The 21,964-nt window shown below is 32.4% G+C and overlaps 2 protein-coding genes across 2 annotated transcripts; one reads left to right on the top strand and one right to left on the bottom strand.

Annotated features, from left to right (window-relative positions):
- The first annotated feature begins 1,928 nt into the window (after positions 1-1,928).
- Positions 1,929-7,414, top strand: LOC145035710 (uncharacterized). Its single transcript, XM_078984218.1, has 8 exons — positions 1,929-1,943; positions 2,016-2,088; positions 2,160-2,408; positions 2,518-2,589; positions 2,700-3,370; positions 3,489-3,729; positions 3,813-6,885; positions 7,372-7,414. The coding sequence occupies exons 1-8, from the start codon at positions 1,929-1,931 to the stop codon at positions 7,412-7,414; spliced, it is 4,437 nt and encodes a 1,478-aa protein (XP_078840344.1).
- A 34-nt stretch (positions 7,415-7,448) lies between these two features.
- Positions 7,449-11,123, bottom strand: LOC145036935 (mental retardation GTPase activating protein). The gene is made up of 5 exons (XM_078985464.1): positions 10,867-11,123; positions 10,662-10,706; positions 10,320-10,580; positions 10,010-10,239; positions 7,449-7,744 (listed from the first exon to the last, which is right to left on the bottom strand). Exons 1-5 carry the CDS (start codon positions 11,084-11,086, stop codon positions 7,607-7,609), a joined length of 894 nt encoding a protein of 297 aa, XP_078841590.1. The 5' UTR covers positions 11,087-11,123; the 3' UTR covers positions 7,449-7,606.
- Positions 11,124-21,964: the final 10,841 nt, after the last annotated feature.

Raw genomic sequence — 21,964 nt, 5'->3', positions numbered from 1 at the left:
CTATATATATATATATATATATATATATATATATATATATATATATATATATATAATTGCTTGTAACTGGTATTGGTTTCATATCGATGGATGTGGATTCGCATATGAAATCAATTGTGTTCGCATATATGAAATCAGTTCGCATATGACATCAATTGAGTTCGCATTTGGTTTTGTGGGTCAAAACAGTTCGCATAAGAAGTTCACGATTTGTTTGAGGTTAATTGATTTTGATTTCGCAAGCTTGGAGTCGGAGATCTGGATTGTGTTCGCATCTATGGAATGCGAGGAGAATTTAATGGTGATATTCAGTTCGCATTTGGTGACACAAGTATGTGGTTGATGATTTTTGGTTGGTTCGCATTTGAAATCAGTGGGTTTCGCATTTGGGTTCGTATCTGGGTTTCTCAAACAACTGAAATGCGAATATGAGACAACTGATTAATTTCTCAGTTAATGCGATGAAATGCGAATGAACTCAAAGACGGATGGATGCAAGATGCGAAGAATTTGAATGAAAATGCGAAGTTTTTAATGTATAAATGCGAATTGGGGAAGAAAGTTAGAGTTTCGCATTTGGCACCTGATCTTTTCAAGAAATAATATAAGTGGTCCAACTTCGCAAAATGGGGTCATAAAAAGACAAGTGCAGAATTTTCATTTCGCATCCCTGTAGTTGGACCACTTATATTATTTCTTGAAAAGATCAGGGGCCAAATGCGAAACTCTTAGCTTTCTTTCCCAATTCGCATTTATACATTAAAAACTTCGCATTTTCATTCAAGTTCTTCGCATCTTGCATCCATCCGTCTTTGAGTTCATTCGCATTTCATCGCATTAACTGAGAAATTAATCAGTTGTCTCATATTCGCATTTCAGTTGTTTGAGAAACCCAGATACGAACCCAAATGCGAAACCCACTGATTTCAAATGCGAACCAACCAAAAATCATCAACCACGTACTTGTGTCACCAAATGCGAACTGAATATCACCATTAAATTCTCCTCGCATTCCATAGATGCGAACACAATCCAGATCTCCGACTCCAAGCTTGCGAAATCAAAATCAATTAACCTCAAACAAATCGTGAACTTCTTATGCGAACTGTTTTGACCCACAAAACCAAATGCGAACTCAATTCATGCAATTCCTATTTTTTTTTTATAAGAATCTACAAAAATAATAATTAAAATTGAATTACATGTAAAACCAATTCAAAACAAAAAATCTTATTTTGTTTCCCGGTATAATTTTGAATACTTTTCAACTAATAAGATAAAAGTAAATCAAAATGGATTACGAATTTTCAAATTTTATTATAAATATACACATAAGTATGAACTATATGTAATCCTTTCATAACAAACTTTTAACCTATATATATATATATATATATATATATATATATATATAGAGAGAGAGAGAGAGAGAGAGATATTTGCGTAGTAGATGAACCATAGGCGCCAATTGCAAACATATTCTATAATTATAATTTAACATATAAGAAGGCTTCATCGGTTCTACAGTCTGCTACTGCGTATGTTTACTATTTACGATTTTTACTTTCTCGATTATACACCATTCACACTCACTTTGTGTTCCTTTGTACATGCATAAACTACATATATTCTATCGGCTTCACAAAAACCATCTGCTCTATCGGATTCATCAAAATCAAACAGGTATGTGTATTTAACTTTAAATTATCTCTTATTCAAGTACTATATGATGAAAAAGTCTACTATTTATAGTATTTTTTTAGTTAGATGCAACGTGTTTCAAAGTAACTAGCTTCACCTAAGAAAAGAAGTATCATCAAACCAATATATGTCGGCAACTCAAGCATCATCTCCTTATAGACCATTCACATTACCAGAAACACATAAATAAAATCTGGTTTTGATCTAAACTATTATAACAAAAACAAATGGTAATAAATTTCGTATTTGAATAATCATACTTTTTGATTTGTTATGTATAAAATAAAGTATACATTTTTTTGTGTGTTTTACAGTTTGCAATGAGGTTTGACGGTAAAGAAAATAAACATAATAATGTTATCCAAATTGATGCAGAAAATACAAAAGGTATATCACATATTTACAATCATTATTAGTATATCATCGTTATACATTATTCATTTAAAAAAATATTGCAGAAAAACGAAAAGCATATAATAAGGCATGTTACGAACGACGAAAGGAGAAAAACAAAATGAGACGAATAGCTAATGGGGAAGGAAATAGTCAAAACGCAACATTTTTGTCAAATGTGCCAACAGTAAATAGGAATCTGGTGGATATTACCAATGCATCTCCTACATGTGTAATGGATTTTGGTCAAAAAAAGTTGATTTATAATAGAAACCCTTATCAACGTCAGACGGAACCAACCATAACAAAACCAGGTAACTATGTCTGAAGTTATCATATTACAATCTAAGTAGTACAACATTACATTTAACCATAATCTTTCATAATTTACATTCTTAATGAGAAATTTTTGTTTATACGTAGGTATTCAAAGTCAGCCTGACGTAATACTACCTCCACGCGATGAATTGATAACTCAAATTTCAACATCAATAGGTCAGTATTTGATTTTTACCGAAAAATATCATATATATTGGCTAATAATTATGTGTAATTATTTTAATTTTATTTATATTACATTTAACTAATGAATAAAATGTCTACAGATCCACAAGGTTGTATCCATGGCAATGTCACTCCATCAGTACAAAATGGTAGCATCTCGGATGATCCATATAGTTTTGTTTTCGCCGGTATCCGTAAAAAACATCGTGTGGTGAAGTTCAATGATATATGTAGTTATTGTGGGGCAAAACGACTACAATTTGAATCTGCTGGCTTTTGTTGCATGAGTGGAAAGACAAAGTTGGCAGACTCATCTATTCCTGACGAATTACACAATCTTTTCACCTCAGAAACAAAATTAGGCAAATTGTTTAGAAAGAATATACGTGCATACAACACCAACTATTCATTTGCATCAATGGGCGTAGAAGTGGATGAATCGATGGCCAATATGACATCTGGGGTATACACTTTTTGTGTGAATGGAGGGATATACCATAGAATCGATCAGTTAGTTCCAAGGAAAAAGGATGAACCTAAGTTCTTACAATTGTATTTTTACGATGTTGAAGCTGAGATGTCAAATAGACTCGAATGGAAGAATCTTGCTAAACCAATTGTTGAAATTTTGACTCGCGTTCTTGCTACAAACCCATACGTTGCAATATTTCGTAGCCTTGCTGATCTAGGACCGCTCGACAATTACAGAGTCACTTTAAATGCATCAGTAGAACTAGACCAAAGGGTGTACAACCGGCCAACCACATCCGAGGTTTGAAATTAATTATGTACATATGTTTTTGAGAAAAAAGATGTTTCATGTATTAAATATAACTATGCAAATTACGTACCAGTTTTAATCATATTTTTTCTATTGTATAATTTCACAGGTTGCTGGTATTTGGATTGAAGGCAATGACAACATAACCGCATATAAAAGAAGTATTATAGTATATGGAAGGTCCGACAAACCAAAAACAATTCAATCTTATTGGGGATGTTATGACCCATTGTGTTATCCTTTATTCTTTCCAAATGGTGAGCCTGGATGGCATTCTAACATACTAAGGCAAGGGGTTTCATTCAATGAGATGGTTAATGACGACCAAATCTTCGATGAAGATCTAGAAGGTACGCATAGCCACAATTTTAATATTGTTAAATTTTACAAATGTAAAAATTGATATAATTTATTCAATTTAATCATTATGTAGAGACTGATATAAGAACGGGTAGGAAAACTGTAACTATGCGGGAGTACTACTGTTACAAGTTGCAGATTCGATCAAACTTGAACGTAATTATGTTAGGAGGGAGATTATTACAACAATTTGTGGTAGATATCTACATCAAGATTGAGACTTCGCGTTTGGAATTTTGTAGAAAAAACCAATCTACAATAAGAGCGGAGTTATACCAAGGTGTTGTGGATTGTGTCAATGCCGGTGAGGTACAAGCAAGTATGATTGGGCAACGTGTTGTTTTGCCAGCAAGTTTCATCGGAGGTCCTCGTGACATGCGACGACGATTTCTCGATGCTATGGCTTTAGTTCAAGATGGAGGGAAACCTGATATATTCCTTACAATAACGTGCAATCCGAATTGGCCTGAAATCCAAAATGAGTTACTTCATTTTCAAACAGCACAAGATAGACCAGATCTGGTTGCAAGAGTTTTTCGTGCTAAGTTACATGACCTTAAGGAACAACTCTTGAAGAGGCACGTCCTTGGTGTGGTGAGTGCATATGTTTATGTAATAGAGTTCCAAAAACGTGGTTTACCACATGCTCATTTTCTCTTAATAATGAAACCTGAATGGAAGCTCACCAATACAGACCATTATGACAAGTATGTGTGTGCCAAAATTCCAAACCCGACAAAGTATCCTATACTACACGATCTGGTCAAATCACACATGATACATGGTCCTTGTGGTACATTAAACAAAAAATGTTCTTGTATGCAAGGTGATCCACCAACCTGTCGTTTTAGATACCCTCGACAATTCAACGAAGCCACAACACAAGGAAAGGACACATATCCGGTTTATCGAAGGAGAGATAATGGAATTGCTGTGAATAAACAAGGTATTATGATGGATAATAGATGGGTTGTCCCATATAACCCAAAGTTGTTGATGATGTTCAACTGCCATCTAAATGTTGAGGTTTGCTCGAGTATAACATCAGTGAAATACATCTTTAAGTATATTTACAAGGGTCATGACAAGCAAGTTATCCATATTGATCCAGATGCACAACCTGTTGTTATCAATGAGATAAAATGTTTTCAGGATGCACGATACGTCTCCGCTCCAGAAGCAGTATGGCGAATTTTTAGCTTTTCTCTTAATCAAATCCACCCTAATGTGATCACTTTGCAATTGCATCTTCCAAACCAACAGTTGGTTAGGTTCACTGATGATGATGCAATGAAATCAGTTGTTGAGAGGGAGAAAGATAAGAGATCAATGTTGACTGCATTTTTCAAGATGAATAAAGATAACGTTAATGCAAGAGAATATTTATACAAAGATTTTCCCAAACACTTCACATGGAATAAAGAATCGCGTCTATGGAATCCTCGAAAAGTATCACGAGCAGTTGGTCGTTTGGTTTCTGCAAATCCTGCTGAAGGTGAGCGATACTATCTACGTGTGTTATTATGTCATGTTAGGGGTCCTACATGTTTTGAAGATCTGTACACAGTCAATAACGTAAGACATCCCACATTTCGAAAAGCGGCTCTTGAAAGAGGGTTAATAGAGACAGATGATAGTTTATCGCAGTGTCTTGTAGAGGCCTCCTTGTTTCAGTTTCCAAATGCTCTCAGAAGGTTGTTTGCAACGATATTAGTTTTTTGTGATCCTGGAGATGTTCGCAAGATATGGAATTCCCACTACAATTCTCTCTCCGAAGATTATAGTAGACAATACGATAATGTCAATCGAGTACAAAATATGGTCCTTACAGACATAAGCGTATTCCTACAGTCTATGGGTAACAAGCTTGATAACTTTGATCTCCCGACTGTAAACACCGATTTGAATTTTCAGTCTGGAGTTTTTCGAGAGGTACAAGAAGAATGCTCTATAATTGTGGAAGATGACCATTTGCGTGCCAAAGAGTTTCTCAATCCTGAACAAAAATATGCATATGATGAGATCATGAGGCATGTGTGTACTGATTGTACAGGAGTGTTCTTCATAGATGGTCCTGGCGGAACAGGAAAAACATATCTGTACAAAGCTTTACTTGCTAATATACGCAAACTTGGTCATATTGCACTCGCCACAGCTTCATCGGGTGTTGCGGCTAATAACATGCCTGGGGGGAGAACAGCTCACTCGCGTTTCAAACTTCCTCTAACTCCAGATAATAACTCATTCTGTAGAATCCAAAAACAAAGCGGTACCGCTCAACTACTTCGGCTTGCAAAAATAATCATATGGGATGAGGCATCGATGGCAAAGCGACAGGTGGTGGAGGCGTTTGATCGGACAATGCAAGATATCACTGGGGTGGCACTCCCTTTTGGTGGAAAGATAATGGTTCTGGGAGGCGATTTTAGACAAGTATTGCCAGTCGTAAGACGTGGGACACGAGCACAAATTGTAGACTCTAGCCTACGAATGTCGCCTCTTTGGTCTTCGATTATAAAGTTGCGGTTAACAATAAATATGAGAGCACTTACTGATCCATGGTTCTCAAACTTTCTATTACGGGTTGGTGATGGAGTTGAAGAAACAGTGGACGGAAGTTTTATTCACATCCCTGATGATATGGTCATTCCATACACTGATAAAGAAAAATCATTAGATTCTTTGATTGATGCAGTGTTTCCCTCATTGGAATTTAATAGGTCTGAATCAGATTATATCATATCGCGGGCAATATTATCTACAAAAAATGATAGTGTCGATGCGATTAACGATTACATGATCGATCGATTTCAAGGAGAAGAGAGAATTTACTATAGTGTCGATGAAGCCATAGATGATAAAAATGGCTTCTATCCGTTGGAATTCTTAAACTCGATCAGTGTTAGTGGTTTACCTCCGCATTACCTTCGATTAAAAGTTGGATGTCCGATAATACTGTTACGGAATATTGACCCAGCAAATGGGTTGTGTAATGGCACCCGATTGATATGTAGAAGCTTTCAGCAAAATGTTATTGATGCAGAAATAGCTGTTGGTCAACATGCAGGAACAAGGATATTTTTGCCTAAGATTCCTTTATGTCCATCTGATGATGATATGTTCCCATTCAAGCTAAAGAGGAAACAGTTTCCTATTCGATTGTGCTTTGCAATGACAATCAATAAAGCTCAGGGACAAACAATTCCATATGTAGGTATCTATCTTCCAGAACCAGTATTCTCGCATGGACAACTTTATGTTGCATTGTCCAGAGGGGTTTCACGTTGCAATACAAAAGTATTAGTACAGCCTAACGAAAATTCAAAAGGTGATGGGGTTTATACAGCAAATGTGGTGTATAAAGAAGTATTGCACGATTAATATTTTGTATTGTCTTGACTGGTTGCTTTTTATTGGTTATTTGATGCATGATGTAACAAATAACACCATAGTTTGATTATATTGTCTTCAACATGTACTTTTTTTTAACATAACAATTTTGTAATGGAAACATATCACCGAAAGAACTCACGTGCCCCGCCGCTTTGCGCGGGTAGACGGCTAGTACTTTATATGGATATTAACCTGGACTGAATTATCACATTTGCATAATATAAATAAATAATTATTAGAACTAGTAAATATTTAATGAATATTACAAACTTCACGAAATAAAAACAAATATGCAAGTAATACACCCACACAAACATTAAAAAAAGGCCTTTAAACTAATTACTTATATTGATTTCATCCTTGCAAAATCGAAAGACTTGGATCAAACCTTAATCCATACCATATTTCATACATTAATCATTTTTATTTTTAATTTAAACTACTAATTACTCTTGTAATTACTACAGTAATAAATTAATTTAATTGTTTTCTTGTTGGCCACACATTCTTGAAGGAGAAACACCCACTCGTTCGCTTGCACATGCAACCATATCTCTTCACTTCATCCTCATCATCCTCTTTTGTTTCTTCTTTTCCCCCCACATCTTCCTCCTGTGCATGATAGTTACAACTCACGTTATTGTCACATGCATGCTTTTCATTTCACCAAAATTTGAATATCTAATATCTAAAGAACAACTTATTACACCAATATTACGTAATGTTTATTTTAAAATTTCTAAAATTACGACTCTTTTTATCAGTAACAGAGGCTTTCTTCAACAAAAAGTCTCTATGACTTGTCTAAGTCATGCCATGTGATCAGTAAAAATGGATAATATTTGTTTCTACCAAGATGTTGAATTAACTTTTTATGATCATTTTAAGTGTTCTTTTTGTCTTTATATACAAATAGTTAAAATTATATTTTTTGCCATTTAAAGAATATTGAATCATATAACTTTTAACATTTTTTTGACTTTTCTTGTAATAATGTGTATCTTTTCAATGTAAAAAGATGTGGATAGTGGAGCAATGCACCATTTTCGTGATAAACTCATGTGATTGTAATGTATGTAAAAAAATGTACATAAATATTGTAATATATTATAAAAAAAATGCGTACGTGTGTATGTTTGTGTGTGCATATGTATAAGAAATACGAAGAAAATGGTAAATTTGATATATAAGGAGAAAAAGGGCAATGATTAAGAGAAGACATAAAACTGGAAATCGATAAACGATGGTGAAAAGAGGGAAGAAAAGATGCCATTATTTTCAAATATCTTCTGGTTGTTGATTGAACCCTTTTTGTTTCATATGTTGGTTCTTCTTCCCAAAAATATGTCATGTCTAGGTGTCGTTTTGGAAAAGCTGCTTTCATCTTTATAATAAAGCAATCTTCTTCTTTTATTCTGTTTCTAAGATAAACGTTTATGAAACAAACTTATATTGTCTTGACTAGTATATGTAACCAACCATATATTTTTATTAATGTATGTAGTTACATATCTTGTTTTTGTTACAGATTTAATTAGTCACCCATAAATTGATAAAACTGTTCAAATTATTATGTAATATGATAAAATGTTTGTATGTTGTTATATAAGTTCATAACTTATAACTTATGTGCATAGGTTAATAAAAACATTCAACTTGGTTGATAATTTTTAAATAAGTTCATAACTTATAACTTATGTGCATAGGTTAATATATTGTTTAAGAGTGTGGATCGTGGAATTAGTAGGAGTATGCCAACTAGCATGGACGAACCCAACTATTTTTTATCCCACCAATATTTATTTGATAGAATTCTTAAAAGATTTTATTATATAAAAATAAAAAATAAAAAAAAAAAATAAAAAAAAACTATTATAACTAATTTGTGAAACTTCATCTCGTCTTTTAGGTATTTTTGTCTAATGGGAAGTGGCCCATACACAAAATATAAAACATTTTAAAACACATGTTTAGAGATAAACTCTTGTATATGGATCACCAATTTTTTAATTATTAGCAAAGAAAACAAACTTGATAATTCATTAAAATGATGTAGTTTTATGGTATTAAAACGATCTTTAAATTTTTCATCATATAGATCAAGAAACACAAATAAACTAACAATTTCTTTTAATATAACATACCCTAGTGTTTATACAAAAGAAAAAACATTAGAAAAGATTATGTTTGTTTTAATCGTTGGATATGCATGTAATGATTGTACTTGAATACACATTTGAGTTTAGCAAGTGTTGAATATACCCCAGGTGAAAGCTGGCTCTGCAGAATGTGAATGGGTAAAGTACCCTACTATGCACGACTTCCTTCTGTTTACCCTCTTCCTTTCAAATAAAATGGTCCCACGAAATTTTTATTTTGTTTTCTCTGGTTATTTCATCTTTTTTTAAGATTTTATTTTCAAAATATTGTACATAATTTGTAATTTCAATCCTCATGGGTTATTTTCTTCCAATTCTGATTTCATTTTCACGATTATCATAATAATAATATCATTTTATCTATTTTGAAAGGATAATATCCAAATAATTAAATGAAGATTCCACCATCCAAAAAAAGAAACAAAATAACAAATCTTTGATCAGCATATAGACCTAACACTTACAGCTATCTCAATCGGTTAAAACTTTTATATTGTCCATATCTTGAAAAGATTCTAAAAATATCTAAAAAACAACCCGATACAAAATTTGAAATACTATACGTTCCTATCAAACCCATATATGTTTAAAAAGACAGCCATAATTTTCATAAAAATATCGCCAACTTTCAAATTTTTGAAAATCAAAACACATTATTGTAAACTAGCATTTATATTTATATACACAAATAAACAAAGTATGTAGATAAGAAATTTACCTTGAATTTGAAATTGGAATTTGAATTGGATTTGGATTCTGATTCTGACTTTGAGCTTGAATTCGACGAATCTAAGTTCAAATTAAATTTCATCGACCTCTCTTGAATCGATAGAGTAGAAGTCGGGCTCACAGTACTACTCTCAATTAGATTACTTTGAATTCCAACATCACGTTTCATCAACATCATCAACCTCTCTTCGATCTTATTGTCTTTAGCCTCATTTTCGTCTGTTTTTAATCATTAAAATGTTATCAACAAAAAGAAATAAAAGAAACAAATAAAGTTAACAAAACGGATGTTGTAGAACCTTGAATCGGGTGAATATTTGCAAGTTTATGAGGCAAGATTCTTGAAGAATGGTGGATTAAAGGTGCAGACATGGTCATTCTATTAGCTATGTTTCTAAAAGATCGTCCATTCATGAGTGTTTTTGAAGATAAACACTCAACCGGGACTTCACCAGAAAGCGGATTACATATATATCTTTCTGCTTCATTCCATTTCGAGTTTAGAGCAAACCCTTCTGGTGATAAGTACTCCCATGTGTTTATTGACCTCAATTGTAATGCTACAAGTTTTTAAAACAAATTAGTCCAATTTTATTTCAAGAAACCGAGTAATTTTAAATGAAAAATGGTAAAACATTCACCTTTGAGCGCATTAGTGAACGAGTAAGTAGACGGGTCTATCTCCTCTGTGGATAATAATTCACTCGTTTAGTAAAAAAAATATGATAAATATCCTACCTGGCTGTAACAATGTCTGTTACAGCCAGGTAGATTGAATCAACAAGCGGTTGTAATTAAAATTACTACCGGATGTTGATTCAAGTTAAAAGATTGATCAGGTTATACCTTTGAGGGTGTAGCCAGGGGAGGATGCAGTGCTGGAGATGGTGAAATTGGAACGGAACGACTTGCATGCATCCTCCCTGAAGCTTGTGATCCGTGAAGACGAGAAGCGTCTGGAGATTGTGTTGTCACGGCTTATCATTCGGGCTTTGACACCTACTTCTTTGAAGTTTTGATCTTGTTTTGTTTGAGAATTTAAAGAAGATTGAGTTTCCATTGCCATGGGAGAAAAGAAACGAAGGTGTTAATGTTCTTGAAATGGCAAGAGGGCTTGTTTTTATAAGGGTGGACCCGGTGACAACTATTTGAATGTTGGTCGGAGTGTGGTGAATTTTCCCTCCATGAATATCATTTAATGCATTTATTTTAAATGGTTTGATTCAACTTAATCAAACTGTAATAATCGAAAGCGTATGTAGCTTTACTGTTGTGTCCATTTATTTTAATAATATAATATTCGATAGAAAAAAATTAATAAAGATATTAAAAGCTGATCAAAGGGAATTAAAAAAAAAAAGATAGAAGTCGTTCGACTTATAACTTATCAAATCATGTCTGCTTTCTACTTAAAACTTGGCGAAGGTTCATAACTAGTATGCTTGGTAATACTCAAGTTTATTTCTAAGTTATGTTTTTGAAAACAGGAAAATCATAAATTAATTGTTTTAAAAAAAATAACTTTTGAAATTAATAGAGTTAAGAGACATGTCGTGTAGTGTCAGTATTTGAATGGATATGATGTCAAGTCATACGGATTATTGTGATTTCAGAAATAAATGATAACAATTCACGTTTCCGTACAAACTTCATAAATGGAGCAACATACCAATTAATGTTAAGATAAAAATCAAGGTTTATACCATAGCATTAGGCCATGGTTATGAGGACAAGCAAGTTTCTCCACATCTTACTACCATTTTCTTCTATGTCGTACGTGTAACCAAGAGAAAGGAATGAAGAAAAATAGACAGGAAAAGAGAAGGAAAAAAATTGATGGATCATGCCCTTTGGTGATAAACACAAAGAACATCACAACCAATGGCAATGGTCAAGTCTAAAAGTATTTTAAGAGTTACAAAGATTGTTAATATTCAAAATGGCAACGAAAGAATTTCATAATACTTGAAGTCGTAAATTTAAAAAAATCTATATATAATTTAGACAAAACTGCAAAAATGGTCCCTGTGGTATGCATTTTTTTGGGGTTTTAGTCCAAACCACGATTTTTTTGGATTGGTGGTTCTTTTGAGCTAGTTTCGTTACGTTTTTAGTCCCTGTAAATAGTGAAATGACTATAATACCCTTGGGGTATTTATTTTCCATTTTTAAATTCATTTTTTTCTAATTTAATAATTATTTATTCATTTTAATTATTAAAAAAATAAGAGGGCCCACCTCTCTCTCTCTCTCTCTCTAAACTCCACCCCCTCATCCTTCTTCATTTACGACCAAGAATCCTATCGCCTTCATATCGCCTTCATAGCCAAATCACTTCAAAAATCCCTAAATCACATTTATATCGGGTTGAAGATCGTGACCTCGATCAAAATTCCTAAATCACATTCAAAAAATCCTTAAATCACATTCATATAAAAAATCCCTAAATCACATTCATTGCTTCAGTAATCCCACCGTTAAAAATGGTGGCCTCGATCAAAAGTGTGTAAGTAATCACCATAGGTTTACAGTTATCCTCCAGTTGGCTGAATCGATTTGATTCAACTTACAAAACCCGCTGAAGTAGACCCAATTTTCAGATCGATCACTTCCAGCATTCACTTAATCTAAATCTCTATCAATGGAAGATGCTTGGGGGGTATCGAAGGGGCTTTTTAGACATTGAAGATGGTAGCAGTAGAGGAGGCTGAAGACCACAATGAAGATGGCAGCGGTAGAGGAGGGTCGATGTTGTTTGTGTTGGGGTAGTGGGAGCATATGGAACCTCCGTGAGCAAAATCGTCATCATTGAACCACCACATAACACCCACGACGACTTCCTCTCCTTCCTTCTCCGACGACATTCTTTGCAAAAACCCTAATGCAGCCTCCCATATAGGGTTATCTCTGAGAACGTAATCCACCTGAGGCGGTGGGCGGATGTTAAGTAATTGGAGTAGATAGAGAGGAGGAAAGAGACAATGGTGGATTTCAGATTCAAACACACATATATCGATTTGAAAATGAAAACATACACATACAAATCGATTTTTGAGCATTGTGTTTATACTTGAGCACTGTGTGTTCTTGAGCACTTGTTCTTAGCAATGTGTGTTTAGATTTAAAAACCAAAAAAATCTGGAGAGATTGAGAATAGGTGTGTGTGAGTGTATTACCATGTGGAGAGAGAGAGAGAGAGAGAGAGAGAGAGAGAGAGAGAGATAGAAAGAGAGAGAGAGAGAGAGAGAGAAAGAGAGAGAGGGGGGGGGGGGAGGGAGGTGGGTCATGTGTTATTTTTTAATTGTTAAAATGAATAAATAAATAATAAATTTAAAAAAAATGAAAGAAAAATGAAAAATAAATACCCCAAGGGTATTATAGTCATTTCAATTTTCAGAGGGACTATTTTCACATACAAACCACTTCAAAAGGACCATGAATCCAAAAAACTCGAGGTTTTGACTAAAACTCAAAAAATTTGCATACCACAGGGACCATTTTTGCAATTTTGTCTATAATTTAAGAAGTCATGTCTTCAAATCAATTAGATTTATGGCCCCGGGCAAAAGCAAAAGTTGAGGCCCTTTAAAATTTAGATAATTATTGTTTTTGAACGGCAAGATATTTTTTATATTAAACGACAGGCAGGAAGTTCGCAAATACAAATTAAAAAAATAAGAATGTTCTCCTAGGATTGAAGGCAAATTATTAGAAAAAACATCATAACTTTCTATAAACTTTAGGCTTTAAATCTTATTATCAGATCCTGAAGAAAAAAAAACACATTAAGCAACAATAGCCTAAAATGAAATAATGCAATCCAAAACACAGTGGCAATGAAAAATTTAATCTTGGAAAGAGACATAATTCAAGCCCATTTGATAGAAAATATTAAAGTCTTTGTGAACAATACTATTTTGTGAATATTAGCTCCATATATAAGCAAACAATAACAACAACCTTTTTCCACTGTCTCAAAAGGAAATTCCACTTTGACATTTTTCATCAAGATATCAAACAACTACTACTAAAGGACTATCAGGCTAATTGTAAAATAACGTTAGAAATTTCCACCGATTCAATGTTATACCAAAACATATGAATAAACATAGATCAGTCGTTAAGTTAGCAATCCTTAAATTAAAAAAGAAATAAATATTTGATATCAGTGATATAACCCTAATCCTATTTTCTGTCATAAGAAAACTAAAACAGATCAATTAGTTAACAATCATTATGTTAAATAAAAAATACGGATGAGTATCTTTTTGGATATAAGAACATAAGATAAAATAAATATCCTCTATGAAAGAGAAAAAGTTCAACAAACATAAATCATGCGTGAAAAAAAAGTAATAAAAAAATATCCATATGAATGTTTCAGATATAAAAAAATAAGTGATAAAAAAATACATATAGTTGAAGAGTTTCAAACTCACGCAATGAGGCCTTGGTTTTTTTTTTATATAAAAAGATAAGTGATAAAAAATTTAACGTAGTTGAAGAAGTTCGAACTCACGCAATCATGCATCCTCTTCTTCTATTAATGCGCCTCAGCCATATCATCTACAGGTGCCTTTTCTTTACATTTTGCAACTTATATTTCATACATACTAAAACCATATATATATATATATATAAACAATAGTTATTGGGGGCCTCAAGATTTGGCGAGGCCCGGGGCGATCGCCCAAGTTGCCCTCCCTCATGGGCCAATGGCCAAGTCTAAAAGTATTTTAAGAGTTACAAAGATTGTTAATATTCAAAATAGCAACGAAAGAATTTCATAATACTTGAAGTCGTAAATTGAAAAAAATCTATATATAATTTAAGAAGTCATGTCTTCAAATCAATTAATAATATCGCAAAAGAAATTGTAGAAAAATATTATTTTCAATGAAATGACTAATCAATTACTTAAAATTTGATGCTACTTATTATTCCACAACTTATTTGTGACATATTTCATTCCAAAAAAACGCTCTCTACATTTGTTGTGTGACATATTTCATTCCAAAAAAACGCTCTCTACATTTGTTGGAGCAACCGAAAAGATATATTTTATCTAGTTATTATATTTTTAAACATTAAAAATAATACAATCTTTTTAGTTAACTATAATAAAGTAGAACATGTTATATATATATATATATATATATATATATATATATATATATATATATATATATATATATATAGAGAGAGAGAGAGAGAGAGAGAGAGAGAGAGAGAAAAAAAAATCAGTTCAAATAAAAATAGTAAATAATATGATAACTTAAAAACACTATATTTATATTATTATTCTGTAATGAATATTGTATATGTGTATTGTTAAAGTAATTCTAATATGACTATTAACGTTTGATTATTTATATATTTATTAAAATTTTATTATTCTATTATATGTATGTGCATTTTATAGTAAATTCTAACTTTAGTTTTAACATGTATCTATTCATTTATTCTTTGCTGAATAATGACATAAAGTTGTAGATACAAAATTCATTGCCAAATAATAATATAAAAATAATGTTTTTATGTTCTCACACTATTTACAATTTTTATTTGAACTATCCCATATGTGTTTGTCTGTATGTGTGTGTGTGTGTGTGTATATATATATATATATATATATATATATATATATATATATATATATATATATATATATTATACACACTCTAATTATAGTTATTTTAATAGGATATTTGGGTAACGCAACAATTAAGGACAGTGTATATCCTAAATCTTGTCTAGTATAACTCTTAGATACTTAAAGTTTCCTAGGGATTTGGTCATTATAACATTTAGGTGTTACCTACTCTTAGATTATTGAACATCATATCTCTTAGACACAACTCATAGCTTAAATCTAGGCATAGTATCTACAGTTATACTATCTTAAAGAAATTTACTTATAGTATCTAGGTATTATATATTCTTACACTATTATAATTCTTAGGCACAATATCATAGGTTGCAACTAGGTATGTATATATATATATATATATATATATATATATATATATATATATATATATATATATATATATATATATATATATATATATATTTATACACACTCTAATTATAGTTAGGGAATATGACTTATCAAGGTAATTAACTTTTCGGTATGTTCACATCTGGGTAACTATCTTTTTTTTGTATATATGTAGGTAACAAACTTTTTGGAATTGTTCACATATGACCATTATGACCTGCTATAGCAGGTTAAATCCTAGATGTGAACACTTTCAACAAGTTTGTTACCTAGATGTGTACAAAAAAAATAGTTACCCAAATATGAACAAAATGAAAAGTAAAAATTAAATTACATGAATGGTCCCTGTGGTTTGGAGGAATTTGTGGTTTTGGTCGCTAACTTATTTTTTTAACTTAAATGGTCCCTACTCTTTATTTTTGTAGCGCTTTTGGTCCCCGTCTTACCTAAAAATACTATTGTGCCCTTATTAATTTATTTTTTTAATTAATTTTCTTATCTATATATTTATTTTTTACATATTAAAAAAAATTAATAGACCATATATATTTGTATCTCGGATGATCACTACTATTTATTTTTTAATTAATTTAATGTTTTAACTCGGATGGTCCCTACTATTTAATTTTGTTACAAACTTGGTCTCTGTCTTACCTAAAAAGACTATTGTGCCCTTATTAATTTTTTTAATTAATTTTCTTGTTTATGTACTTATGCATTATATATTTAAGAAAAATTAATAGACCTCACATATTTGTATCTCATCACCATCCCATCTTTCATCATTCTCAACTTCTATTTATTTTTCATCTTTAGTGATATCGACGTTTTCATCATCACATCTTTTTTTTCGGTCCTTCAACTCCGTCGAATCAACACCACAACCCACTAAAGATGAAGAGACAGTAGGTTATGGTGTTGGTTCGCCAGAGTTGAAGTACCAAAAAAAAGAAGGACGGTGAAGACGTCGATGTTACTAAAGATAAAAAAGAAATAGAAGATGGGAAAGATTAGAGATGAGATGGTGAATTGTAAGACTCAAATTAAATTTCTCAAATGTGGTTTCAGGTTTACGGTGATAAGATACATATATGTGGGGTATATTAATTTTTTTTATAAAAAACAAATACATAAATAAGAAAATTAATTAAAAAAAATTAATAAGGAAAAAATAGTATTTTTAGATAAGACAGAGACCAAACACGTAACAAAAATAAATAGTAGGGATCATCTGAGTTAAAAAAAATAAATTAATTAAAAAAACAGTAGAGTTCATCCGAGGAGATACAAATATGTGTGTTCTATTAATTTTTTTAAATATGCAAAAAAGAAATACATAGATAAGAAAATTAATTAAAAAAATTAATTAATAACGGTACAATAGTATTTTTAGGTAAGACGGAGACCAAACGCGCAACAAAAATAAACAATAGAGACCATTTAAGTAAAAAAAAATAAGTTAGCGACCAAAACCATCAATTCCCCCAAACCACAGGGACCATTCATGTAATTTAGATTTTAATTTTAGTTTTGTTCATATTTGGGTAACTATTTTTTTTTGTACACATCTAGGTAACAAACTTGTTGAAAGCGTTCACATCTAGGATTTAACCTGCTATAGCAGGTCATAATGGTCATATGTGAACACTTCCAAAAAGTTTGTTACTTACATATGTACAAAAAAAAAGATAGTTACCCAGATGTGAACATACCGAAAAGTTAATTACCTTGATAAGTCATATTCCCTTATAGTTATTTTAATAGGATATTTGGGTAACGCAACAATTAAGGACAATGTATATCCTAAATCTTGTCTAGTATAACTCTTAGATACTTAAAGTTTCCTAGGGATTTGGCCATTATAACATCTAGGTGTTACCTACTCTTAGATTATTGGACATCATATCTCTTAGACACAACTCATAACTTAAATCTAGGCATAGTATCTACAGTTATACTATCTTAAAGAATTTTACTTATAGCATCTAGGTATTATATATTCTTACACTATTATAATTCTTAGGCACAATATCATAGGTTGCAACTAGGTATAGTATTTATAGCTACGTTATCCTAAGACATCTAGCTTTATAAAATGATTTGATATTTATAACATAAATATTTTTATAAAACCATTTGATAAGCATGTATTTCCCATATACTTTATAAAATTGTAGAAAAAGGGGTCATGAACGCACTTGTAAAGTGTGAAACTATTGAAGTAGGGTAGAATCGGGACTCAGGACTTGATGATCGCATTGGGATTGACCATACTTGAGAGTATACTTACTAATAGCTAAAATGTATAACTGATGAAGTGTCCTAGGCTTCATATGAGAATTTTTCATAGTAAGGAGGAGAGAAAAGAGAATTTGAATGTGTTGGACGAAATGAGGGGCAACAGACTTCATTTTATACTGGAGGGCCTCGGGGCTCCATCCACATTTAGACATGTGTCTGAATGTTGCTGGTACATCGTACCTTTTACTCTGGGTGCTTGTCACAAAAACTTCAAAAATCCACATCTCCTACATACAAGTTTAGTTTTCGACGTTTTTATATCCATGTGTAGCTCTCAAAGGGTACTACAACTTTCCTTTTGGTTTTTTGGCCAATTTTGACTTTCATTTTCGAGCCCAACAGGGGTAAGAATTAATGATTTTATAAAAATGATAACTTACTCATATGGATCCCGTTTTCGACCAAATTTTTCCTAAAGTTTATATCTCGAGGTATACTATGCAACTTCTTTTTGCACTTTTCGTCAATACTCAGCCAATCTATAAGTACCATTTTGATGTAATTAATTTCAACTATATGACTATGTAAGTCCATGAATTCGCTTGACGTATCAATTTGATCCACTTGATGGTGCGGAATCTCAATCAAGTGGATGATGGAAGATCAAATGGAGAAGAAGAAGAATAAGAATAAGAAGAAGATGAAGAACAAGAACAAGAACAAGAAGAACAAGAACAAGAACAAGAACAAGAACAAGAACAAGAACAAGATGAATCTTCTCTCTAGTTTCTCTCTCTAGGACTTCAAGATATGGTGATGATTATCCTCTAAGAACACCCTTTTCTCTCTAATACTCTAGTGTCACTCACTAAACACTCTCTTAATGATTATCTATACATATGGACTGAAAACTTAAGCCCACAACTCAAAGGCTAGACCGAAAACACGTGAGTTTTTGTTCCAAGCTACAAATAAACCCAAGATTGTTTTCAGCCCTAGACCAAAAACTACAAATGGCTAGAAATGCAAAGTATAAACTATATTTTAGACCCAACAATCTCCCCCTTGGTTTATAACTTTATTTTCTTTTGATCTAACAAACTCCCCCTAGGTTTGTAGCTTGATTTTCTTTTCAATCTTCGCTTTGAGCTTGGCTCCAGCGTTTATCTTCGATTTTCTTTACAACATCATGATGAACATATGAATCTTCAATAACTGACTTCTTCTTTAATAGTTGGGCTTTTCTTCAATATCTGACTCTGAATGCACATTGAATGAGGAGGCTTCTTGTAAAGATTCTTGAAAATTAGCACTTTTAGTTTAGAATATTCAGAGAGAACGATAGAGAGACCAATTCTTCTAGATCACATCAGCAGGTTCATAGATAGCAACAAATTGATTGAGGATGCTTTAATGCAATCTGTCACATAATCTTCAAGTACAACTTCACCTTGCATATGGGGTTGAAAGATTGTATGTTGAAAGAATAATCTTCATTTCTTGTTTCTTCGAATGAATATTCTTCGACAATCACGGTTGAAGCCTTGGCTTAGAAAATCTCGATACAGTCTCCATGACTCTCATGTACATCTGAATTCACTTTTCAAGAGAAGGAAAATTTTGAGATAAAAAAAACTAAAAACAAACTTAGCACAAAATATTTTTGAATTTTTCATATTTTCTGAAAAAAAAAAATAAAACAGTAACAAAAATATTTTTGCAATTTTGATTTTTCTGAAAAAGAAATAAAATAGAAATAACACTATTTTTGTATTTTTAATTTTTTGATTTTTTTGATTTTTTTGATTTTTTTGATTTTTTTTAATTCTCCCCCTTAAATTTGTGTATAGAGGAAAGCTATGAACAAATTTAACAAAAAAACGAAAATAATGTCTAAATTTCAGACATTTGGGATCAAAGTTGTCGAACAATTCAATATCGTTTATCAGCACACACATGTATGTTTAGATCTGGTCAATCACATGTATTGGGGTCCAGTTAAACATAAAGGATATGGACAAATTTGACAGATTATAAGTGACCAAACATTGCGCCTATATTCCTAAATGGACCATTTAGTTGATGAAGACCAAGGATATTGTTGTCCATATAAATTCAGCAGTGAGATCTACACACAAGCTATTAAACGATTCAATTTTATATGTACTAGAACATGTTCCCCACTTCTCGACATACGCCGGTAATCAAGAACTTCCAAAGAATACCTTACTTTAGGTGAGTATTTAATCATTAAGAAAGAAGTCAGAAATAGAAATGCATATGTTGTATCCCAGGTCGAATGTTTTCCAATCACGTAGAGGGAACAACATATGACTAACATAGATAGAGGGTTAGAGAGATAGCAGCGTGCATATATTGTGTCCCAGTTCGGATCTTCCGATCACATAGAGGGGACAACATATGACTAACAGATAGAAAGAATTTCATATATAAGGAGATGCATAGATATAGAGTTGCATATGTTGCATTCGAGGCTAGATATGTTCCAATCGCATAAAGGAGGCAACATATGACTGGCGTATAGAAAGCAAGAAAATAATTTCCCATAGACCTACTTTATCAGACCCCCCCCCCCCCCCCCCCGGTCGCCCTATCAGAACCGAAATAAAGCACATAAGTCTGTACATCAAGGAAATGTTGAACCACAATTCAAGATACATATGACTTTAATGTACCCCGCAGGTTCCCATGTTTATCTCATTGCTCAATCTATCCAAGCATCGTACTGTCAGTCCAAATAAAACTATCTAAGTCCATACTGTCAAGTCCTTTCATTGTCAACTATGTCTAGTCCTTTTGAATCCTTCGTGCCTACCAGCACATTGAACACAGAGTCTAAACAATTCAACTTTAGTGAATTACACGACTTTTAGATTACCCTTTAACACTAAGCTTCATATCACTTCCCAATAACACCTACCAAAGAAAGACATATATTTAATTTTTGATTTTTCTTAATTTTTATTTGATTTCTCCCCCTTAATTGGGCATAAGGAAGAAATAAAATAAATGCGCAAAATTAAAAAAATTGTCTTTGAAACTAATCATTTTAAGAAGACTCAAGAGTATCGAAAAGAAAACTCAGACCGTAATTCACCAATTGAATTTACATCCAGATGATCTGAGAACAACACGTATATTTCAATCTCGGAACAAATCCGAAAATTATTCGCATCGTTAAGTACAATCCCCATTTGTGATCCTCTTATATCTTCCTTTCCCGCCAAGAACACATACCCTCAATTAAGTAACTGAGTGATGTATAGTTGAGAGATGTCCCTTATCATGTGCTTGGAACAGCCACTATCAACAAACCGAACGCTAATGATATTACTCCAAAGTTGCTCTAGCACAAAGTGCAGGATTAGTTGGACTTTAGAACCCAGTCCATTTTGAAACTGGGTTGACCGTTATCATTTACGCAAGGTACTCTCTCTCCCATGACATATCCTGTTTATCACAAACAGAAGATGAAGAAATGTTATAATCATTTGATGATTTAGGAGTATAAAATTTTGCTACCCATCTATAGTCAGGTTTAACCCATTTCTTGTTCGATCGGATGGATGCCTTATCACTTGCTTTTGAATTTGAAACCGATCCCCGAGATGACTTTGACCTAACCGATATTGGTTTCAATCGAGCATCTCTTGAATTGGACTTTTTGGTAGACATTCCCTT

Source organism: Lactuca saligna, chromosome 3 (genome assembly GCF_052625555.1).
Source record: "Lactuca saligna cultivar CGN05327 chromosome 3, ASM5262555v1, whole genome shotgun sequence".
Lineage (NCBI taxonomy): Eukaryota > Viridiplantae > Streptophyta > Magnoliopsida > Asterales > Asteraceae > Lactuca > Lactuca saligna.
Note: the sequence above shows the minus strand (reverse complement) of the source record. Positions and strands in the feature narration are given on the sequence as shown.